Here is a 26,186-nt window from a genome sequence, read left to right on the forward strand (position 1 = left end):
GGAAAACGTCTGCATTTCAGACTTTTTCATCCCCACGAGACTTTAACAGGTGCGATTATTCAAAATCCCCATGTTATTTTCCCATAGGAAAAATCGCCAGATACCGGATGTCAAAGATGGCAGCTTTTTTGTAGGCGAACTTCAGAGGTCTATTCCTGGATCTACATCCTTATGCATGCTTCCTGCAAGGTCTTTTACAGGCTTTTCCCAAATCACGGAAGAAACGTCGAAGCAGCGGTATAGTAGCAGATAATCAGGCAAGTCTTATTTAAATAAACTCCTGGTGCACTTACAAACTTTCTAATGCCTCGTTATTGGACTAAAGGGCATAGTTGTACTACTGCAGAAGTTTCGTACCATTCAGGGCATTATTAGTGGGGTAATTTACGAGATAAAAGTTGGTTCCATCATGACTGCAGAACGTCATTAGTTTCTGACAGCGCTACTCGACCAGGGTTCGACCAAGGGAAAAAAGGTTCTGGGAGGGTGTTTGGCTCGGGGTCATGGTGCAAAGGACCCTAGGGTGAAATTACTCCGAACCATCGCTTTAATGTGAGAAGGAGCACAACACAAGTTAACCACACATAAAGGTAATCACCACACGGTTTACATCGCCCTTTGTCATTACAAAAATATCTTAACGGAGTGTCTATTTACACCCCTGGTACGTATAGCCTTGGCACACAGCTGAGCTATTTGTATTGGTTGCCGTCCGACCGGTGTCGGTGGGGGTGTGTGGGTGTTGGCGTCTTGTTTGTGCAATACACTACAGACTCTGTACATTTAACAATTATTTATTTAACACTACATATTAAATAAATAACCAGCTTCTCAAAATAACAGTTAACAAAGAACAAAGTCATAACACCAAACAAACTATACAACAGTATACAAATATTTCAAAATATTTGTGTAATTTGTGCAATTTTAACAAAGACTATTACAAACTATAGAACAAGTGCAAAAGAAAGTGAAAAACAACAAAATGTGCAAATGTGATCAGTCACTACTTATGGCAGAGCTGACAACTAGCATTGTTACAAGCCATCCTCCTTGGCTTTAAAAAGATAATTTTAAGGGCCCTTTGGTAATTGCACTGTTTTACTATTGGACCATTAATGCTTATCTTCATGCAGGCTGTCAGACTGTTGACGTGCAGCCTGTTCCGCAAGTCTGTCCTGATCTATACACCGAGAGTGAATGAAGTTTAGATTATTTTATAGTTTTGTGTAAGAGATAGTAAGACATACATATCTTCAATTATCAATTAATTAAAAAGTGACAGGTGGGCGGGACTTCCGGTTAATGAAGGTCAACGGTTTTTGATTTCCGGTGAGGGCGGGACATCAGGTCTTTGAACTTGTCATCAATTGAGTCTGACAGGTTGTTTGAATGTGGCGGGTTGCTTTTGGTAGGAGTCATGTGTCTGGGGGAGGGGTTGTGCGTGTGTGTGTGTGTGTGTGTGTGCCCAGGGGTGGGGACGGTACACGGATGTGCTGTTAATGGGGGAGCGTGTGTACAGGGGCGGGGGTGTACAGGGGTGAGTGTGTGTGTGTGTGTGTGTCTGTGTGTGTGTGTGTGTGTGTGTGTGTGTCCAGGGGTGGGGGTGGTACACGGATGTGTTGGTAATGGGTGAGCGTGTGTCCAGGGTGGGGGTGTACCGGGGTGTGTGTGTGTGTGTCTGTGTGTGTGTGTGTGTGCATGGGTGTGTGTGTGTCCAGGGGTGGGGGCGGTACACGGATGTGTTGGTAATGGGTGAGCGTGTGTCCAGGGTGGGGGTGTACAGGGGTGTGTGTGTGTGTGTCTGTGTGTGTGTGTATGTGTGTGTGTGTCCAGGGGTAGGGTCGGTACACGGATGTGTTGGTCATGGGTGAGGGGTGTCCTGTAGGGGGATGTCATGGGAGTGTCATGCGCGAGCAATTATGAGCGGTGCTGTTAGGGAGAATAAAAGCGGTGTAAAAGTATGGGTAAAGATAGCAAAGTAAAAATGGCTAGTTTATCAACTCCTGAAAATGCGGGTCCTAGTAGCGAGCGGCTAAGTGGGGCCCCTAAGAGAAAACATTAAGAGAAATCATTAAGAAAAGACACAAGAGAAAGCTATAGGCATCAGTATAGGCATCTGTTGAGTATGGATGCCTTTGAATTTGGCGGGGGTGCTTTTTGTCATGTGTCTGGGGGAGGGGGCTGTCTGTGTGTGTGTGTGTGTGTGTGTGTGTGTGTGTGTGTGGGTGTGTGTGCATGGGTGTGGGGTGTCTCATGTGCAGGGGATGCATGGTGTGTGTCATGCCTAGACAATCATGGGGGTGTCATGCCTAGACAATTATCAAAAATGATCCAAAAAATATGTCTGTATAAAAAAGGTTGGTATCAACAGAGTTTTACATTCAAATTCATCAAGATTTTCATCAAGTCATTGAAAAGAATAAAATGTATCAGACAGCAGAGAAGTGTGAGAGGGTAGGGGGATGGGTCAAAGGTACACACACACACAAACACACACACACACACACACGCACAACCCCTCCCCCAGACACATGACTCCTACCAAAAGCAACACGCCACATTCAAACAACCTGTCAGACTCAATTGATGACAAGTTCAAAGACCGGATGTCCCGCCCTCACCGGAAATCAAAAACCTTTGACCTTCATTAACCGGAAGTCCCGCCCACCTGTCACTTTTTAATTAATTGATAATTGAAGATATGTATGTCTTACTATCTCTTGTGTAATATGGATGGAATTTGAGCGTGGAGCGCTTTTTAATTTAGAGGCCAGAGTGGCCGCTCTGTTCTGCTCCGATACCGCTCACACCACGAGTCTGAGGCATCCTGTCTTCCTGATAAAACCAAGACCGTTAAATTTCAAAGATATTGGCCATATAGCCTACGTTCGTTGATGGGGATGGAGTTAGCTAAATAATTTAGAAAGCATACACGTAGGCACGGATGGGCCTGGACGGGTCTATTGTCAGTCTTGCGCGTCCGATTAGACACGCAAGTCAACACTGTGCTGAGAGCAGGTGGCTGTTTACTCGGCCGCTTCTCCGGTCAAATTCGCGTCAGGTCAATTTAGCTCCCCAGTCCCAAAGAACTAAGAGCAACGGCAATATATTTCACTCAGAACATTTATTTTAAAAGACTGCAACACTGATAGTGCAACAACAAACAAGCTTGGCAACGTTAACTAAAGGGATCAGTCGGGATTAATTGCCAAAAGAATACAGGCTTAGCATCCAAGTTTTACTTTAGCCTTCTACTTGATATGAAGCATATTCAAATTGCTCACGCTTTTTTTTGCTCTCCGCAGCACACCCTCATGTTTCCGCGAAATGTGTCCTCTTAGATTACAAAATGAATCTTTACTCACTGGAACAGTGTCACCACCACATGGTTATTCTTGCTCTACATCGTTAGTATCTAGTTGTTTTGTAGGAATAGTTATCAGTTTTCTTTCTAACAGTAGTGTAGCCAGAAATGTCCAAATGGGTGGGCACAGAAAAAACGGGTGGGCAAAGCGAATTTGATTGAACATAAGAGAGGCCTAAATTAGATACACCATACAAGCATTAATCATAGGCATGTTATATTTATGACATAAAACAGAAATTTATTGAACGCATTTGATCACAGCTGACAAATTACGCAGAAAAATTTTCAACTGGAGCAATGCATGAATGTAGCTTCTGCGCAAAGCGCAAAGCCTTATCATAGGCATGTTACATTCATGACATGAAAAGTGGAATTTATAGAACGAAAATGACAAATCACGCAGTCGGCTAAACATTTTAAACTTGCGCCAAACGGATGAACCCAGCATCTGTGCGTCGCATAAATTAAAACACAAATTGAAGCAACAACTTGATCATTGGACAACCCTACCACTAAACCTTTCCATAGGCCTGCAACGTTTATGACATAAAAAGTGGAATATGAACGCATTTCATCACACCTGACAATTAAACGGAGCTGTGGCTATTCGCGATTTGACTGATTCTTGAGAACGAGGAGCGAGATATTTGCACCGCTTAGCTCCGCTCACTAGCTCTGATTCAGAGGCATATCACATATGTAAAGATTATAAAATCTAATTGTTCCAATCAAAACCTCCGTTTGAGAACCAATTTCTTGTTCAAATTGCGCGCCTTTTCTCCAGAGACGTTGGTATGCAGGGTTTCCCGCAGCACTTTGCAGTCAAGGCCTTGGCAAAACAAGCCTGCCGCCTTAACTACGTCGTCAAAAAAAAAAAACATGTACTCTGTCCTGTTTTCTCTCTTTCATTCCAAACCGTGACCAACGCCAAACTCCCTTCTCCGCAGAACCTTTTAAAAAAAGAAGAAGAAACGTGTCATGAATCGAAAAATAATCAGAGCTAGTTCATGCACCAGGGTGTAAATAGCATACATTACAATATACACCAGGGTACAAATAGCATTCACTTCTAACTATACATTGATGCAAACAGCATACCTTATTCAGAGTGTTTATTACACACTGTGACGTAACAACAAAAACATGTTGCTCGTTTTTTTATTACATTGTGTGATCAATATGCCAGAGTAAATGCACAGGGGTGCAAATAGCATTCACTGATATTTGTACCAGACGGGGTATTAATAGAACACAATGCTGTGTGCATCGGGGTACGAATAGCATACATTGATATTTGTACCAGACAAGGGTGCGAATAGAATTCACTTCTAATTGCACCAGGGTATGAATAGCATGCACTGCTAATTGTACCAGGGGTGCAAATAGCCTTACCCATATTTTAACCCATTCAAAAATTACCATTTTAATCAGTTAGAGATGAGGCGCCCAAACCAGTGACGTCATATGCAACTGTAGTTCATATTACCATGTTACAAAAAAAACTCAAAACGATTCATACTGAACATTAAGTATGACCAGTAAAAGCAAAAGTGGTTGAACTTGACTGGCCTGCACAGAGTCCTGACCTCAACCCTGTAGAACACCTTTGGGATGAATTAGAGTGGAGACTGAGAGTCAGGTCTTGTTGTCCAACATCAGTGTGTGACCTCACAAATGCGCTTCTGGAAGAATGGTCAAATATTCCCATTAACACACTCCTAAACCTTGTGGAAAGCCTTCCCAGAAGAGTTGAAGCTGCTAAAGCTGCAAAGGGTGGACCAATGTCATATTAAACCCTGTGGATTAAGAATGGGATGTCACCTAAATTCAAATCGGAACGTCACCTACCGACTGTCCTGTATTTCCGACCTCTTACATGTATGTGTCACTTAATATCAGAGGTGGAAAAAAGTACGAAAATATTGTAAAATAAGTAATAGTACCAATACTTTGATGAAATATTACTCAAGTACAAGTTAAAATACCAATCTGAAAATGTACTCAAGTAAAAGTAAAAAGTAGTTCATTTAAAATGTACTTAAAGTAAAAGTTACTTAGTTACTTTTTTTTTTTTTTTTTGGGGGGGGGGGGGGGTACCAGAACAACCAGTTTTACCAGAAACTAAATGAGGAGATCTAATGAGGAGATACAGCACTCAAAAAATCCCATAGTAATGCATGGGGTTAGTTTGTAATGGCAATATGACAGTTGTCTACACATATCACAACCCTTCCGCGGCAAAACGTCGACATGTGAATACATTGAGCCAATCATGTGGTGTGTTGTGAATACATTGAGCCAATCATGTGGTGTGCTGTGAAGACATTGTGCCAATCAACTGTTGTGATCTCGCCGCTGGAGCAAGATTGGTGTCGTGAAGCCTTACGCACACGCATTTCTGCCGAAATAGATAAACGATAAGTGCCCAAAAAGCGTTGCAATATGGCCGCCGAGTGGAGGTACTTGCCTAAAAGGACTTTGGTCCTAGCTCGAGTTGCTGCAGCCACCAGCTAAGGCAGTCATGTTCATGCTCCCAGTGTGTAGCGCTGTAGCTGCAGCAACTCGAGCTAGGTAAAACCGATTGTTTCAGTTTTGTTCAGACCGACAGTACTCGGTGACGTTGAGAAATGGAGATCTATGTGAAAAATCACCGGAGTTCTCCTTTAAGTTTGAGCAGTAGTTGATTTTCAAAGTTAGTTGCACTCATCCTTGGTCGCTTTGCAGTAAACAGTAATCCAGCACACAGGCAGCTGAGGCAGGCAGGCCAATGTTGAGTTGCAGAGAGTTTTTTTATATTTGGAAACGAGCAGATTCAGCAAATTAAAGGGCGTCGAACTGGGCGGGAAAGTGGGAAGTATAGGGCCCCAATGGAGGAGAGGGCCCTTGAAAAGTGGAATGCACAACATTTTCACCAGGCATTAGTAATAACTCAGGTAATCCACACATAACAAATCCAAACAATAAGTAGAGTCATGTGTAATGAAGTGGAATAACACAGGGAAAAATTATTGAACACGCTAAGAAAAAGCACTAAGGCAAGGAAAGGAACGAGCTGGAATCTGTAATAAGTTAGAGAGTAGTTATCCTTTCTATCTGTGCAAATTAATATAAGCTTGGTTAGTAGCCTACATATTGATGGGCTATAAAAAGGTTTTTCATTACCAAGGTGTCACACAAGAAACATTTCATGATGGATATAAGCAAAAAGCTCGCCCTTTGCAACCTTATTGTTGCAAAACATATCAATGAAACTGGTTACAGATACATTTCAAAACTTCAGAATCTTCCAGTAAGCAGCATGGGAGCCATTATCTGCAAGTGGAAGGAACATCACTGCATCATCAACCGGCCATGCAGAGGATCTCCTCGCAATATTTCTGACCAGGGAGTCAGAAGGATAGTCAATTCCAAGAGCCAAGGACCACTCGGAGAAAGCTCCAGAAAGACTTGAAGGCAGCCAAGTCAATTCAATTCAAGTAAACAGTTTTGGAAGTAACTTAAGATCAGGATTAACAAGAGGGACCCCTGGAATCTGTTTAGAACAATGGGCCAAAATCATACCTGATACTGCGACTAATACGTTTTGTCATACAGGAAATGTCTTGAAGCTGTCATTACAAACAAAGGCGTAGGCACGTTCAATACTTTTTTCCTGTGTCATTCCACTGTATTACACATAACTCTTATGTTTGGATTTTTTGTATGTGTGTTAATATAATGTGTGGTGAAAATTTCGAATATACTCCCTGGAAGTTTAGGCTAATTACTGAAAAAAAAAATGTAAGCATTCAATACTTATTTCCACCATAAACAGTATTTATTTACCTGAATATTTTAACTTCCAAATTAAATGTCAAAATTACGGAGCCCCTAAGGGGACACATGAAAGCACATGAAAGTTTTGTGTGCGCACGCAAAACCTTTTCTCATGAAACTTTCATGTGCGCACATGAAACTTTCACGTGAGCACATGAAACTTTCACGTGAGCACATGAAAGTTTCAGGTGAGCACATGAAAGTTTCACGTGAGCACATGAAACTAAACTTTAGATTTTTTTTTTTGCTCAAGTCCCCTTAGGGGCTCCGTACAAAATGAATGTCAGATGAAATTTAAAGTTTGACTGACTGGATTTTGTATGCAAAACATACTGTAGTGAAAACTGTCTAAGGTCACTCTCACTCTCCCTTGCTAAAGAGCTAAATGGTTTAGTCCGCCTGCACGATTCATAAGATAGTCTATCTTTAGTTTATTAGTTGAGCATCGCTAGTAGGCTAGTAGACCGCTAATTGTTGTGCTGCTGGTGCAATATCTTTCTCCAAGAAAGTCAGGTTACGCAAAACAAAGGCCAAAACAGGAAAAAGAGAGACATCAAAATGAGGGGAAACAACTGCTAATAAACTTCTTTCCAGAGAAAGGTGAGCACAAACGTCAAAACATGAAATCCCATGGTGTTTGCTTGAATATCTCCACAATCATTAGTGTTAAAACGAACTGAGACAACCCATTGAAATAGCGGAAAATACACTTTCATAGGTTAGGCTACACATGTAATCTGATGCATCTCGTGATCCAGCTCCATCTCCATCACTTTCAGAAAGACTGCATGGCGCCAGCTTGATTCATATCCTGTTGTAGGCTACATGCTGATCATTATCACTAGGCTAGTGGTTTAGGACGGGATTTTTTTTCTCTCCCTTTCTGTTTTCGTTAGTCTTAACTTTATTTTTTTACTCAAGTAACGTATGGGATTTTTGATGTAACGAAGTACAATGCTTCACTCAAAATGTAATCAAGTAAAATTTAAAATACAGATTTTATAAACTACTTAAAAAATACAAGAAAAACTACTCAATACAGTAACTTGAGTAAATGTATTTCGTTACTTTCCACCTCTGCTTAATATTAATTCCTATCAGAGATGGGAAGTAACGAAGTACAAATACTTCGTTACTGTACTTAACTAGATTTTTCAGATATTTTTACTTTACTTTACTATTTATTTTTGAGGTGACTTTTTACTTTTACTCATTACATTTTAACACGAATATCGGTACTTTCTACTCCTTAAATTTTACAAAACTGGCTCGTTACTTTAGTTTCAAATAATTTCGCGTCATCAATAGCGGATGGGAATATAGCCTATTTTGCACTTGACGCACCACTTCAAGATGACTCGACAGATTTGGGCAGCATTCATTCGCAGCAAATCATTGCAGCTTGATGGTAGTAACATTAACGTTAGCACGTAGTAGTATGTCTCAATTAAATTTAGTCAAAAATGCCCTCCTCCTCTCCTCGCCTTTGGTGCTTCCCTAACTTCTAGCTGCAGTGTAGCCTATATCCTTAGCAATAAGTATGCAGCATTGGGTCTTGAACAGGGATGTAGTGGAGGCTAAACGCAAGTAAACACAGTTTATCCAACTCTTATTAGAGTTTATCCACCTCTCAAAAGAGTTTATTCACCAATTACAACTGTTAACATTTAAAAATCACACTGTATTATCCACAATAACAATATTTACACTCATCAATACTCTATGAACCACTTAATGCCACTTGTATTGTTATAAACATTGGACAATAACCTCCACCATCATCACACATGTTCTAAATGCCTTTTCTAAAAATCTGATACCACATGGCGCAGTCCACCTTACCATGATCACAGAATTCATATTTTACCCACCTCTTATTTTACCACTACATACCACTATATTCACAGGAATCCATAGGAATTAAATATTTGTGTTGTTTTATCCAATATTAGTTGTGCAGATATATAGTCCATCTTATACACACCCATGAAGCCAACAAAGAAAATGCAAAAATTGAGACTTTTGTGTAATTATTCCATTTTGTTTAGTCATTCTATATCAGAACCTGACATACAATCCAAATAGTCTACAAGAAACCTCAGAAATGCATACTTTTATTGTCAGTATGCATTTTGGGGAGTTTCCAGGGCATTACAAAACGCATAAGCATACCTTGGCAAAAAATGGTCTAAAGTACTCATTTTTCATTCTATATTGATCTACTTTTGCACACAGCTTCGCAAGACCTGGTGCTAGGGCTCAGTTGTGTTTCTAAAATCATATCAAGTGACCTACAGGGCTGAAATGTGGTCAGTTCAGAGAAGCTTGTTATCCGGGAGAAAGAAAAAAACAATATTCTAGGCTCTGTAACTCTGTGCCAGTGCTTTCTAAGAAACTACAGGATCTTAGCCGTCTAAAAATGTCCAGCATTTGATGGTAGGCCAAAAGAACACACTGCCCTCTGAAGTAGTCAGTGCAATGTTGGGGGGGAAAGCCTAGAAATGGCCCAACAGGTTATGGGAAGATTTAAAAAGAGAGACTGGCACTCTTGCACTCTAGTAACATTTGTATGGTCCAGGTACTGTTGCATAAAAAATGGTTGTCATTCACAAGACTACTTTTACTTTTATACTTTAAGTAAATTCCCAAGCCTGTACTTTGTTACTTTTACTTGAGTAAATAAGTTAAATCAGTACTTCTATTTTTACCAGAGTATTTTTTAACACAAGTATTTGTACTTCTACTTACGGGAAGTGAGTACTTTTGCCATCTCTGATTTCTATACAAACCAAGAAGGTGGATTCCGCTTGGAGCTCCAATGGAATTTTGATTTGCGACGAGAATTCTCGGTCTAACGGTTGATGTGCCGTGAGAAAGGTTGGAAATAGGCGACCTACCAGGCCAGCACTAACCTCCGAGCGTGGTAAACAAAATCAGATTTTTCAGGCAGTAAAAGCCCCGGTAAGAACCAAACCAGATTTTGTTCCAATCTACACACCTATGGCTACTGAAAAATGTAAGGTTCATTTATCAAATGTTATGTTGAAGTATTAAAAAACATCGTTGTTTTAGAATTTTCTAACGAAAGGGACGGTAATTGGTGCTTTTACGATATGCGAGTCAAGGCAGGTGACCTAATACTTTTGGCAATATTGTTATGCCAGTGCAGGTAGGCTACTTGAAGTAACTGAAATGAGCATTATATTTCCCAGACTTGGTTCGAGATTATGATTTTCCAGAGGACCCAAGTGATGATGATGATGATGAACATGATGGAACATGGTTGTTAGAGATCCAGGACCTAAGAGGTAAAACAAAGTGTTATGTATTAATTTAACACATTTATGTTTATTTCAACATTATTTTCAGTTTTTCACAACATGACTAGCACTCCAGTGGCAAAAACAGTGGCTGTATTCTGTCTGTCACTGGTAAGCTTGTGTACAGCAACTTCAAGCTTGTCATTGCAAGAGGCACAGGTAGAGATTTGAGTTTGAGTAAACAACAGAGCATCCACTTTCGGAGGAACATTATGGAAACACTGTGGAATGTAAGCCTACATCAGGACTACTGAATATCCCAGTTTTTAAACATGTTGGTCAAGGGACTTCCGGGAAGGCGTGACACCAGCATGGCTGCATAGTTTTTGGCTCCGCTCGGCTTGACCTTCCTCCCCCATGTATTACTGCAAGATATGCTTTGAAATCCCTTAAAAAGTAATCTTTCAATCTCTTAAACAACAACGTGATATAAATCATGCCAATGAACAAAAAAATAACCCTACTCGCACAGCAAAGCAACAGAAAAAGCTCACGACGCCTGAAAGCAAGATGGAGGAAGAGACAGCTACATCTGACGACACTAACGGTACCGATCCACTTGCACGACACTTCTTTTTGTCGTGTCGCATTCTCCTATGGGTGATCTCAAGCGACTTTAACGCGCCTGCAAAGCATTCCGGGAAGGCAGCGCTGCATTTGAAATAATGTTGCGCGTCAAAAGATGCCCAGCTTTATGCAAATGAATCCGTTGAACGTGAGGCGACTCTCCAATGAAAGGACGAGTTTGTAGGTCCTTTGTTCTACCACAACGGTGCCTGTGAAACTTTGGTTCCGCTTACAAGACAAATAATGTTTTAACGATCTCTTCCACGACCACCTAGTAGTCCATAAAACAAACGAAACTAGGATTTGGATGAATATATTGACTGTTGGTAGCCTGGCGGGCCATCCTATATCATTGACATGTATAGTCTGGCATCGAATCATTCACCTCGCTTAATCCAAGGGGCGGGCAGAGAATTGTCTTTCAAACTGCCTAGGCATGCAATAGGCCAGCGCTACGACCATATCCGTATCCGGTCGGCAAAACGGCAAATACATCCTTCTTCGAAAGGAATGACTTAAGTGCATTGTGTTGATCTACTTTCAAAGAAAAGCACAAGTCCAACTCCTCCAAAGTTGACGCCAACGCCGATTCAAACAACCGCTCTTCGTTTGCCATAGCCACCTTCCTTGTTGTTCACCGTCGCAGGATGTCGTTATCCTGTTAAGCCCGCCTTAAGACTCTCTAACGAAATAGAGCGCTGTGATTGGCCGTCATCCACGGTGTTAAGCCAATAGAAATTCCTATGGTTCGATACTAGACGTACAAGCTGAGCAAATTAATTTGCCGCCGCTAGGGTGCGTCTAGATTTCTAGGCTAGACTGTTGGTGTTTCTGGTGAGGATTTGAGATTGCTTTGAGTAGTTTAAATAAAACAAGATTTCGAAATGGCTTGCATAGTTTGTTTAGGCTATTAATGTGTTGTATACTGTTAAGTACATGCCTAAAATTGTGGTCCATTTGTGGAAAAACACTTAAGATACGTTAAAACGAACTGAGTATGAGCTGGTAACTGACATTTTAAACCAAACGCCCACACACGACTGAAGGAGGGGAGGCAGCGCGACACCATGCGTATGTCGGGTCGTGCAAGTGGATCGGTACCGTAGTTTGCCAGCATCAAAAATCTCTTGAAAGGTATAGCGGCAGATGTGAACAGTATGAAAACAGGCATGGAAAAGCTGCAAACTACTGTTGAGTCGCTGGGCTCAAGGATGTCGGAGGCGGAAACCAGAATTTCAGACCTGGAAGATGCTAACAACAGCCGAGGGGCTAGCATAGACTCTGCTTTGTCTAACCTAAAAGCACTTCAGGATAAAGTCACATATTTAGAAGACTACAGTAGACGGAACAACGTGCGTGTGATGGGCATTCCTGAAAAAGCAGAGGGTAACGACCTGAGAGGTTTTGTGCTTGATATACTAACGGAACAGTTGGAGCTGGATGTGAATGTTGGATTTGAAATTGAGCGAGTGCACCGCGTTGGGCAGAGTGCAGACAAGGGTCGCAGTCGTCACGCTCTGATCCGCTTTCTGAGATTCAGCGCGAGAGCGGTCCTCGCGGCTGCTCGCGGAAAAGAAGCAGTCGTATGGGAGGGCAAGAAGCTCTCCTTCTTCCAGGATCTTTCCCAAGAGGTACTACAACAGCGTAGAAAATTTGATGGTGTGAAGAAGCAACTCAGAGGACATGGGATCCTCTACTCCATGCAGTACCCAGCAACGCTGAAGTTTTCTGTAAACAACAAGTGGCATTCCTTCACCAAATGCGCTACCTTCCTTACATCGCAGGGCTTTACGCAGGGTGATGAGTAGGCTCATTATGGTCAGTCATAATTTCTCTTTCAATGTCTGGGACTATTTACATATTTTATTTTAGTAACATTCCTCCAGATATGCATAATTTACAAGTATGGTACTCTTGGAATGGTAGCCAAGAGGGTGATTATTGATATCATAATTTTCATTGCATTGTTTGGTTGACTTGCCTTTTTGAAAGGTACTTCAGGTTGTCAAGTTATTGGTTGGGATAAAAACATCTAATGGGGAGTGGGCTGGGAGTGGGTGGAGTCGGGACAGGCCAGGTGACACTTTCATGCGGATGCACTATAGCATGTTTAGTAGAGCAGGAGAGCCTAATGCTATGTGTGGGCTCTTGACAGTTTTGTATTTGTGTACAATGTTTTTTCGTTTTAACTGTTTGTTGCTTTGTTCAAGTTTCCTTTTTCCACAAGGGAGTAGACTAACAGGACAAAAAGTTATTATGTTTTTTAAAACAATTGTGGCTAACACTTATCTGATTACACCTAGTTATATTTTATGAGTGAATTGTTTAAACTAATATCATTGAATGTTAAGGGTGCAAACTCAGCTATAAAAAGGAGGAAGATTCTATGGTATCTCAAACAGAAAAATCCAGATATAGCTTTCTTGCAAGAGACCCACCTGGAAGAAAAAGATTCATTATTATTGCAAAGGGACTGGGTTGGGAAAGTCCTTTATAGTGCAGGTTCCTCCAGTCAGAGGGGAGTAGCCATCTTGATTCGGTAAAACTTCAACATTAAAATACTCAGACAACAAGCAGATGAAGAAGGCAGGTGGATAGCAATAGAGGTTGAACTGTTTGGCATTAAGTATACGCTTATGAATGTGCACCAACAATGGAAAAGCCAGGTTTTTTTGTAGGGGTGAGCAATGTAATAACAGGGTTTGGAAATCCATATATAATCTTGGGTGGGGATTTTAACAACGTGAGGGAGCCCACGATGGATAAAACGTATATAGGGGGTATAACACGACCTTCACAGGCACGGAAAGAAATTAACACATTGGTGGAAGAGCTGGATTTGGTGGATGTGTGGATTTTTTCATCCTTCAGAAAAACAGTTTACTTTTTATTCCCACCCACATAATTCTTATTCCAGAATAGATTACTTTCTAATTTCAAAATCATTGATCTCTGTTACAGCACAAACAACAATAGGCACAATTTTAATATCAGACCATGCTCCAGTGGGGATGGCACTACGCGTAGGCCAATCAAATAAAAAACGTCCCAGTAGGTGGAGATTTAATTAGGGATGTCCGATATTGGCTTTTTTGCCGATATCCGATATGCCGATATTGTCCAACTCTCAAATTTCGATTCCGATATCAGCCGATACCGATGTCGATATGTGGGTTATTTTTCCTCAAAACTAATTTAGGTAACATCACATATCTCCTGTTATGGAATTAACACAACATGCTTAATGTTATTGTGATGCCCCACTGGATGCATTCTTGAATCCAACAAGGCTTTCCAAATGTTAACATTGTCTGTGCAAAATAAGAAAAATACTTCAACTTAATTTAGGGAAAAAGTGCCATGTTTATTTTTATTTTTTAAATTGTCTCAAACAACAGTTTGGATTACACTCTCCCTGAGATAATCTTGACAATGCCCACAACAAATAGGGCAAATTTGACTTCTTCACAAATGATAAAACATTGTACCTGAACAACTATGTGCAACATAGCAGAATGTAAAGCCAACTAAAATAACAGGCATAGTGTATGACAGGCTACCCTTTTTCTGTGTTAAATGAGCCTGCATTTGTAGGATGCTTCATGAACTGTTTCTTTAACTAAAACTCAATCACCTTAATTGAATGAATGCACAAATATGAGTCACGGGTGTCTGTTTTTACAGACAAGACAGACCCTCACTCTAAACCCGTCCTTCCTCATATACAGATATCTAGGCTATATTTAACATTTATTTTATATTTGGCCTGTTATGAAATCATGTACTGAACAATTTAAGCACAGCTCAGCTTTAAGAAACTCAAATAGCCTAGATGCATGCTTAGCATTTTGTGATCATGAAGGCTACTTTCACAAACTCTTATAGTCCGCTGTCCTCTGATTTACCGATATCTAGGCGACATTTGTAATATTTGTTTTGTATTTGGCCCGTTATGAAATAATGTGGAACAATTTAAACACCGTGTAAAACTTAAATCCCAAATTTGGAGACATCCATGTATGTTGAAATTTACTGCAAATTCAAAACGGGATTAGTCTGGAACGGCTAACTGTACAGGGGACTGCTTTACACCTTTCTGTTCGGTAAGGTCTGCTGTTTATTCTGATATATGGTTTGTCATGTGTTAAACGAAGGGTTCTGAAGTATTCCACCGAGATGAATGGGTAGGGAGATGGACGCAAAACCTTCGGTAGAATTTATGATTAAATTGAATGATATTATTTACTTTTCTTGCGAACCGTTCACCACAGCAATTAGCGGCTAACATCGATTAAAAGCTGAGAAAAAGCTCTTTCATGTGATACTTGTGATGTCTGTGTGATGAGTAGGATGGGTTAATTTGGACGCACTTTCTTTCTTGCGCTGTCACTTTCTCCACTGCGTAATTTGGCCATAGGCCATAGGCTAAATATATATCGCTATTAGTAGGACGCAAAGCAGAATATTTAAAGAAGGGGGCACCAATGCCACCGTGGCCTGTAAACCTCTGATTTTCAAAGGGGCTACACGGCCAACGCAAGGGGCTACTACGGCCACGAGCAAGTTTGTTACTGCAGCCATCCACGCTTGTTTGTATGCTTCAAGACGCAGATTGATGAGGTCATCATCTGTGCGCCGGTAAACGCTTCAGGAGCGCATAGGCACTATTTGGGTGTAACGCAAGCATTATGTTATCGGTTTTAAGGCAAAAAAAAATCCGATAACGATATTAACAGATATTACATTTTTATGCTAATATCGGGCCGATAATATCGGTTGGCCGATATTATCGGACATCTCTAGATTTAATACATCTATGCTCAAAGATGAAAACTTAGTGCAATCTATTAAAGGGGAGATAATGTATTACTGGTGGACCAATGAAGGCACAGTATCAGACCCAGCTGTGGAGTGGGATGCAGTGACATCAAATGCTGGATGGCAAGAAATTTTCTTCAACTGAACGAAAGTAAAACTGATATAATTATTTTTGGCCCTCCAAGTGATGTTTCTATCTTGAAAAATGCACTAGGACCTCTCTCTGCAAACTGCCACAGTGAAGTAAAAAATCTTGGGGTTTTCTTTGACTCCTCTTTAAATTTTAATAAGCAAATAAATAGTGTGGTCAAAGGCAGCTTTTTCCAGTTAAGAACCATTGCAAAACTGAAGCCCTTTTTGTCCTTCTCCGATCTTGAAACTCTTATACATGCTTTCATAACATCTAGACTAGATTATTGTAATTCATTATATGCAGGCCTGACCCACTCCACTCTCAACAGACTTCAGCTAGTTCAAAATGCAGCAGCTAGATTATTAAGTGGCTCTAAGAAACGTGAGCATATAACTCTAGTCTACCTGTACATATTAAGTCCTCTCCAACCATTGACTGCTTTAAGTCTAACTTAAAGACTTTCATTTTCTCCCAAGCTTTTAATCTACCTTAATACCCCCCCCTCCCACACACACACACACTCTTTATTCTTTATTTTATTTTTGACCAATTTGTTTATTATTTCAATTATTGGTAACACTCCATAATAAGGTGCCATAATAAATAGCAAACTAGTAATTACCTAACCCTTTGTTAATTAGTGGGTTTGATCCAGCAAGCCCACAGCATGGCTGAAAGCGGAGCAAGCCCACTATTGTTCTTCTTAAGTTTACTTATTATTATTAGTGGGTTTGATCCAGCAAGCCCACTATTGTTCTTCTTAAGTTTACTTATTAGTGGGTTTGATCCAGCAAGACCACAGCATGGCTTTGCCATGCTGTGGGCTTGCGGAGCAAGCCCACTATTGTTCTTCTTAAGTTTTCTTATTAGTGGGTTTGATCCAGCAAGCCCACTATTGTTCTTCTTAAGTTTTCTTATTATTATTATTAGTGGGTTTGATCCAGCAAGACCACAGCATGGCTGAAAGCCATGCGGTGGGCTTGCGGAGCAAGCCCACTATTGTTCTTCTTAAGTTTTCTTATTAGTGGGTTTGATCCAGCAAGACCACAGCATGGCGAAGCCATGCTGTGGGCTTGCGGAGCAAGCCCACTATTGTTCTTCTTAAGTTTACTTTATTGATTTATTTATTATTCCTTTTCACCCACTTTTTGGCCGAACTACTGCTCCTAGACCGTTTGAGCTATCAAAGCGGTTCGAACTCCAAAAATTCAGGCCCGAACCGGTGTAACTTGCTTGTTAATTTCGTGTCGCTGGCCCTTGTCGTTTTCGCGGTATTCCCGTTTTTCTGCGTTTTTTGGGCTCATTGAAATGAATGGCGGAATGTTCAGAATTCAAATTTCGATTGTGACATCACAGCTCTAATTGCTTAAGCTTGCACCTGGAAGAGTTCTAAGCCACCTGGCAGAGCTATAATGGGCTGGGCTGGGCTGTCTGTGTATATGAAGGTGTGTTCATGTAACTTTTGACCCGTATGTCCGATTTTCATAAATGAGGTACCGTTGGAATCCTTGGATGAGGCCGAGTTCCATGCTCCTGATCAAACCCACTCTTGCAGTTCCTCGGAACCGCAATTCTAGTTATTTATTATTCCTGTTCACCCACTTTTTGGCCGAACTACTGCTCCTAGACCGTTTGAGCTATCGACGCGGTTCGAACTCCAAAAATTCAGGCCCGAACCGGTGTAACTTGCTTGTTGCTTTCGTGTCGCTGGCCCTTGTCGTTTTCGCGGTATTCCCGTTTTTCGGCGTTTTTGGGCCCCATTGAAATCAATGGCGGAATGCTGGGGCTTTATGACATCACAGCACCTCATTACTTGCACCTGGTAGAGCTCTGCTGCTAGAGTTGATTACTTGCACCTGGCAGAGTTCTAAGCCATCTGGCAATGTCTAATGGGCTGGGCTGGGCTGTCTGTGTATATGAAGGTGTGTGCATGTAACTTTTGACCAGTATGTCCGATTTTCATGAATGAAGTACCGTTGGAATCCTTGAATGAAGCCCAGTTCAATGCCTTGCCAGCACTAAGTGTAAAGGTAATGTAAAAAAAGATGAGACAGCGCGAAGCGCTGTCTCATCTTTTTTTTAAAGCCAAACAATGTTGATACAGGTCATTAAAATATATATATATATTTTCCAAATCCATTCAGCCCAGTTCAATGCCTTGCCAGCACTAAGTGTAAAGGTTCGCGCTGTCTCCTCTTTTTTTTAAAGCCAAACCATGTTCATATAGGTCATTAAAAAAATAAATAAATAAAGTATTTCACCAATCCATTCAGCCCAGTCCTATACCCAGCTAGCTCCATTTGAAATTAGTCATGTGTACAGTTGTATAGATTATTACATTGAGAAACACACTTTCATACAGATATCATGCATATCCACGCAGCATTACTAATCAAGTTACTCATCGTTGCCCAGCAAGAAGTCCACAATCAATTCAATTGTCTTGCCACGATCTGTGGAGCTTACAGACAACGTTATATTACTATAGGTTCTGTATGCTATTTAAAGCCGACCTAACGCTGAGTCCCTTCTAGACGGTGTATTGCAATGCATTCTGGGTGCTGTGCTGTGATTCGACGGCTCGTCACCTGACCCACCAAACAACAACTCTCTGGGATGTGGCAAATATCGCGTAAAAACCTTGTTGCCGGAACAACAGGGAAAAGGCAACAGGATAGCAGCACGAAAGATACACAGGATACACACGGAATTTTGATGGACGTCCTTATCAGTCTATGGTCTAACTTATAAACGTGTCGGGTCAACGTCAACGATAAGTAAGTTAGGCTAACGTAAACGTTAGCTATTTGCTGTTGTCATATGCTAGTGCTATATGCTTTAGGCTACGTGATGGCCATTTATCACACTAATTTTAGGTACTACTTTTACGAGGTCTGTAGTTCTGTCAAAATGTATCTTATCGTTGAACAGACTACAAGGTTATCTTCCTTAGACTTCGTAGATGTAGTTACTACAATTTGGAAGCGAATTTCGAAGTGTAAATATGGTTTTAGTGTGTAAACAGACCAACCGCGATTTTGCAATGAAGTTAATGGAGCCTTTTATGTAGGGCTTCTAGGCTACTTTCACGAAGTCTGTAGTTCTGTCAAAATGTGTCTTATCTAAGAACAGACTAAATGATTATCTTCCTTAGACTTCGTAGATGTAGTTACTACAATTTGGAAGCGAATTTCGAAGTGTAAATATGGTTTTAGTGTGTAAACAGACCAACCGCGATTTTGCAATGAAGTTAATGGAGCCTTTTATGTAGGGCTTCTAGGCTACTTTCACGAAGTCTGTAGTTATGTCAAAATGTATCTTATCTATGAACAGACTACATGATTATCTTCCTTAGACTTCGTAGATGTAGTTACTACAATTTGGAAGCGAATTTCGAAGTGTAAATATGGTTTTAGTGTGTAAACAGACCAACCGCGATTTTGCAATGAAGTGAATATGGAGCCTTTTATGTAGGACTACTAGGCTACTTTCACGAAGTCTGTAGTTCTGTCAAAATTGATCTTATCTATGAACAGACTACATGGTTATCTTCTTTAGACTTTGTAGATGTAGTTATTACAGTTTGGAAGCGAAATTCGAAGTGCAAATATGGTTTAATTGTGTAAACAAGACGCCTGATGTTTAATATATGTTAATGAATGGGCACAGTATTATTGTGTACAGTAATGGGCTATCAGTAGTATGTAAACAGTTCATGTGTTATGTGATTTACATAAACTAACAACAGAAATGTTAAAAGCTGGTATTGTGTTTCCTGAATTCTTACATTCAGGCATTCAAATGAAATGTAATTAAATAGCATATCAATCATGCAACAATGCAAAAACAATGAAACTAGTGTAGGCCTAATTATATTTTACATTAGTAAAGCAGTACTCTGATGTGCATGCTTTCACAAACTTTTGTAAACAATCTTAGCACTTTAAACATTGACTGTTTTGAAGTGCATGTAGGCAATATAGTATAAAAATAATAATTGTGATATTACAATTTGATAGGGGTTGGGAGGAGGGGGTGGGTTCATGTAGGTGGGCCCTATGACCCCAAAGTATGCCTTGACTGGGCCTCAGGTCAAAGAAGTTTGAGAAATGCTGATGTAGACAACAAAGCAGCAAGGAGGCGTCGTGTGATCGATCATTTAAACAAGTTTTATGACGAGGTCGATGAGGGTGGGAAAAATCGTACATTTCTGTGCAAACTTTGCCCGCACTTCAGTCACATTGTCTTTTAAGAAAATGCAGTCCTTTTTTCGGTTCCAGCAGCCAACAACCTCAGAACTGACCCTTCAGGCCTCTCAGGAGGCGCTGGCCTTTAACCGCAGCCAGAAGAGAGTCAGCAGAAATTTGATTGCCTTTAAAAAATCTGACTTCTTAAAAAATCTTAAACTGGCTGCATTACGTGATTATTTCTGAGATTCTGATACGTTTTTAACCATGACCTATACACAGTTCTGGTTTGAAAATGTATCTCTTAAAATAATCACTTTATGCAGTCAGCTTAAGATGGCTTACTAGCAACTAACTAATTACCCTAGCAACAACCTAGAAACCACCCCTGTAATGTCAACCTAGCGACCACCATAGCAACCAGCATAGCAACCATGTTATTTATGCGTTTTAGCTTATTGGATGTTGCGTTAATGCAGACAACTTTTGATCCGTGTGCCCAATTTTCATAAATGAGGTACCGTTGGAATCCTTGGATGAGGCCGAGTTCCGTGCCCCAGATCAAACCCACTCTTGCAGTTCCTCGGAACCGCAATTCTAGTTAGTGGGTTTGATCCAGCAAGACCACAGCATGGCGAAGCCATGCTGTGGGCTTGCGGAGCAAGCCCACTATTGTTCTTCTTAAGTTTTCTTATTATAGTGCATGAAAATGCACTATACTGTTCTTCCAAGGCTTCTTCTTATTACAGTGCATGAAAATGCACTGTACTGTTCTTCCTAGGCTTCTTCTTATTAGAGTGCATGAAAATGCACTCTACTGTTCTTCCTAGGCTTCTTCTTCTTCTTATTACAGTGCATGAAAATGCACTGTACTGTTCTTCCTAGGCTTCTTATTACAGTGCATGAAAATGCACTGTACTGTTATTCCAAGGCATTTTATTATTACAGTGCATGAAAATGCACTGTACTGTTCTTCCTAGGCTTCTTCTTATTCTTCTTCTTCTTCTAACGCATTTAATGCAGCTTCAACCGTTTAACGTAGAAACTTCATTCAAACTTTGTTACGTAGGTCTTACTTGGGATAAGAGTGCTATGTATTTTTCATCTTTGTAACTTTTATACTTTTTAAACTATTAATTAAAAACTATCAAAATTTCCCCATTGACTTAACATTGCCCTTTATGACATCACAGCAATTAGAATCCTGTGGCAGGTGTTCGGGCCACCTGGATCGATCAACTGCCACTTTCAGGCTTTAAGCATACAAACTGGCCCTATTAAGACTACACATCCTGTTCAACTGCTTCCTCTGCCAAAAACTGTTTCAAAATAAAAGTCCTCACTACAATATTTCACTGTTAAACAATTTAAGCCTTTAAACTACTGAACTTTTTAACTGTTCAGCCATTGTAACTGTTACTTGTCATCAACTATGACTCCTACCCACTGTAGCTAGTTAGCTAAGTTAGCTAAGTAACTTGGTTAGCATAGTTAGCATGCTAGCATGCTAGTTAGCATTTTTAGCAAAACTGCTAAAATGATTAGCTAAGTTAGCTAAGTCACATGGTTAGCATAGTTAGCATGCTAACATGTTAGTTAGCATAGTTAGCAGAACTGTTAAAAATGATTAGCTAAGTTAGCCAAGTCACGTGGTTAGCATAGTTAGCATGCTAACATGTTAGCATGCTAATTAGCATTTTTAACAAAACTGCTAAAAATGATTAGCTAAGTCACATGGTTAGCATAGTTAGCATGCTAGTATGTTAGCATGCTAGTTAGCATAGTTAGCATAGCTAACCTAGCTAATCATTGTTATTAGTTAAGTCATATGGTTAGCAAAGTTAACATTTTAACATTGTTAGCATGCTAGTTAGCATGGTTACTTGGTTAGCATTATTATCTTTGTTAACATAGTTAGCATAACTACTAGCAAACATTGGAGCCATTCCAACTGTTAGTTATCGTCAACTATCTGCCTAAATAATTTAACCATTTCAATTATCAACCTATTTAACTGTTCAGTCATTCCAACTATAGTAAACCTTATCTATCAAGCAAATAATTTAACCGTATGAACTCATCATATTTTTGCATTTTCATGCACTGTATTTCCTTCAGGAAATGCTTTTCTAGTTATTATTATTATTATTCTTCTTCTAACGCACTTAATGCAGCTTCAACCGTTTAACGTAGAAACTTCATTCAAACTATGTTACGTAGGTCTTACTTAGGACATGTGAGCTTTGTATTTTTCAACTTTGTAACTTTTATACTTTTTAAACTATTAATTAAAAACGAATCAAAATTTCCCCATTGACTTAACATTATGATTATGACATCACAATACGGCCGTTAAGCAATTAGAATCCTACGGCAGGTGTTCGGGCCACCTGTTTCAACTGCCAGTCTCAGGCTTTAAGCATACAAACTGGCCCTATTAAGACTACACATCCTGTTCAACTGCTTCCTCTGCCAAAAACTGTTTCAAAATAAAAGTCCTCACTACAATATTTCACTGTTAAACAATTTAACCCTTTAAACTACTGAACTTTTTAACTGTTCAGCCATTGTAACTGTTACTTGTCATCAACTATGACTCCTACCCACTGTAGCTAGTTAGCATGGTTAACATAGTTAGCATGTTAGCATGCTAACATGTTAGCATGCTAGTTAGCATTTTTTGTAAAACTGCTAAAAATGATTAGCTAAGTTAGCTAAGTCACATGGTTAGCATAGTTAGCATGCTAGCATGTTAGCATGCTAGTTAGCATTTTTTGCAAAACTGCTAAAAATGATTAGCTAAGTCAGCTAAGTCACATGGTTAGCATAGTTAGCATGCTAGCATGTTAGCATGCTAGTTAGCATTTTTTACAAAACTGCTAAAAATGATTAGCTAAGTTAGCTAAGTCACATGGTTAGCATAGTTAGCATGCTAACATGTTAGCATGCTAGTTAGCATTTTTTACAAAACTGCTAAAAATGATTAGCTAAGTTAGCTAAGTCACATGGTTAGCATAGTTAGCATGCTAGCATAGTTAGCATGCTAACATGCTAGCATGATAGCATGCTAGTTAGCATAGTTAGCAAAACTGCTAAAAATGATTAGCTAGATTAGCTAAGTCACATGGTTAGCATAGTTAGCATGCTAACATGTTAGCATGCTAGTTAGCATTTTTTACAAAACTGCTAAAAATGATTAGCTAAGTTAGCTAAGTCACATGGTTAGCATAGTTAGCATGCTAGCATAGTTAGCATGCTAACATGTTAGCATGCTAGTTAGCATAGTTAGCAAAACTGCTAAAAATGATTAGCTAGATTAGCTAAGTCACATGGTTAACATAGTTAGCATGTTAGCATTGCTAACTACTAAAAATGCATTAGCTAAGTTAACTAAGTTAAGTATTGTCCACCTATTTAACCGTTCAATCATTCCAACTTTATTAAACCTTATCTTCCAAGCAAATCATTTAACCATATAAACTATCCACCTATTTAACTGTTCAGTCCCTCCAACTATATTAAACCTCATATACCTAGCAACCAATATAGTTTGTTTTTACTCTGTATGATATTTTACATCATATTTTTTGCATTTTCATGCACTGTATTTCCTTCAGGAAATGCTTTTCTAGTTCTTATTATTCCTCTTCTTCTAACGCAGTTAATGCAGCTTCAACCGTTTAACGTAGAAACTTCATTCAAACATTGACGCGTAGGTCTTAATTAGGACATGTGGGCTTTGTATTTTTCAACTTTGTAACTTTTATACTTTTTAAACTATTAATTAAAAACTATCAAAATGTTCCCATTGACTTAACATTGCCCTTTATGACATCACAGCAATTAGAATCTTATGGCAGGTGTTCAGGCCAGCTGGCCCAACTGCCATTCTCAGGCTTTAAGCATACAAACTGGCCCTATTAAGACTACACATCCTGTTCAACTGCTTCCTCTGCCAAAAACTGTTTCAAAATAAAAGTCCTCACTACAATATTTCACTGTTAAACAATTTAACCCTTTAAACTACTGAACTTTTTAACTGTTCAGCCATTGTAACTGTTACTTGTCATCAACTATGACTCCTACCCACTGTAGCTAGTTAGCATGGTTAGCATAGTTAGCATGTTAGCATGCTAGCATGTTAGTTAGCATTTTTTGCAAAACTGCTAAAAATGATTAGCTAAGTTAGCTAAGTCACATGGTTAGCATAGTTAGCATGCTAGCATGTTAGCATGCTAGTTAGCATTTTTAGCAAAACTGCTAAAAATGATTAGCTATGTTAGCTAAGTAATATGGTTAGCATAGTTAGCATGCTAGCATGTTAGCATGCTAGTTAGCATTTTTTACAAAACTGCTAAAAATGATTAGCTCAGTTAGCTAAGTCACATGGTTAGCATAGTTAGCATGCTAGCATGTTAGCATGCTAGTTAGCATTTTTTTCAAAACTGCTAAAAATGATTAGCTAAGTTAGCTAAGTCACATGGTTAGCATAGTTAGCATGCTAGCATGTTAACATGCTAGTTAGCATTTTTAGCAAAACTGCTAAAAATTATTAGCTAAGTTAGCTAAGTAACATGGTTAACATAGTTAGCATGTTAGCATTGCTAACATGCTAGTTAGCATAACTACTAAATATGAAAACATTAGCTAAGTTAACTAAGTTAAGTATTATCCACCTATTTAACCGTTCAATCATTCCAACTATATTAAACCTTATCTACCAAGCAAATCATTTAACCATATAAACTATCCACCTATTTAACTGTTCAGTCACTCCAACTATATTAAACCTCATCTACCTAGCAACCAATATAGTTTGTTTTTACTCTGTATGATATTTTACATCATATTTTTTGCATTTTCATGCACTGTATTTCCTTCAGGAAATGCTTTTCTAGTTCTTATTATTCCTCTTCTTCTAACGCAGTTAATGCAGCTTCAACCGTTTAACGTAGAAACTTCATTCAAACATTGACGCGTAGGTCTTAATTAGGACATGTGGGCTTTGTATTTTTCAACTTTGTAACTTTTATACTTTTTAAACTATTAATTAAAAACTATCAAAATGTTCCCATTGACTTAACATTGCCCTTTATGACATCACAGCAATTAGAATCTTATGGCAGGTGTTCAGGCCAGCTGGCCCAACTGCCATTCTCAGGCTTTAAGCATACAAACTGGCCCTATTAAGACTACACATCCTGTTCAACTGCTTCCTCTGCCAAAAACTGTTTCAAAATAAAAGTCCTCACTACAATATTTCACTGTTAAACAATTTAACCCTTTAAACTACTGAACTTTTTAACTGTTCAGCCATTGTAAATGTTACTTGTCATCAACTATGACTCCTACCCACTGTAGCTAGTTAGCTAAGTTAGCTAAGTAACTTGGTTAGCATAGTTAGCATGCTAGCATGTTAGCATGCTAGTTAGCATTTTTAGCAAAACTGCTAAAAACGATTAGCTAAGTTAGCTAAGTCACATGGTTAGCATAGTTAGCATGCTAGCATGTTAGCATGCTAGTTAGCATTTTTAACAAAACTGCTAAAAATGATTAGCTAAGTTAGCTAAGTCACATGGTTAGCATAGTTAGCATGCTAACATGTTAGCATGCTAGTTAGCATTTTTAGCAAAACTGCTAAAAATGATTAGCTATGTTAGCTAAGTAATATGGTTAGCATAGTTAGCATGCTAGCATGTTAGCATGCTAGTTAGCATTTTTTACAAAACTGCTAAAAATGATTAGCTCAGTTAGCTAAGTCACATGGTTAGCATAGTTAGCATGCTAGCATGTTAGCATGCTAGTTAGCATTTTTTTCAAAACTGCTAAAAATGATTAGCTAAGTTAGCTAAGTCACATGGTTAGCATAGTTAGCATGCTAGCATGTTAACATGCTAGTTAGCATTTTTAGCAAAACTGCTAAAAATGATTAGCTAAGTTAGCTAAGTAACATGGTTAACATAGTTAGCATGTTA

At 39.4% G+C, this 26,186-nt stretch overlaps 1 protein-coding gene across 1 annotated transcript in view; it reads left to right on the forward strand.

The window, feature by feature from the left end:
• Window positions 1-12,284: 12,284 nt before the first annotated feature.
• The window catches only part of LOC143124726 (factor VII-activating protease), a 246,993-nt gene continuing 233,091 nt past the window's right edge, over window positions 12,285-26,186 (forward strand). Inside the window, exon 1 of the mRNA XM_076286436.1 lies at window positions 12,285-12,870. Coding sequence (XP_076142551.1) covers window positions 12,285-12,870 — 586 coding nt within the window. The remainder of the gene's footprint in view (window positions 12,871-26,186) is intronic.

Source organism: Alosa pseudoharengus, unplaced genomic scaffold (genome assembly GCF_046254945.1).
Source record: "Alosa pseudoharengus isolate Yale_2024_CS ecotype anadromous, Long Island Sound unplaced genomic scaffold, YU_APseudo_1.1 YU_APseudo_1.1_scf_15, whole genome shotgun sequence".
Lineage (NCBI taxonomy): Eukaryota > Metazoa > Chordata > Actinopteri > Clupeiformes > Clupeidae > Alosa > Alosa pseudoharengus.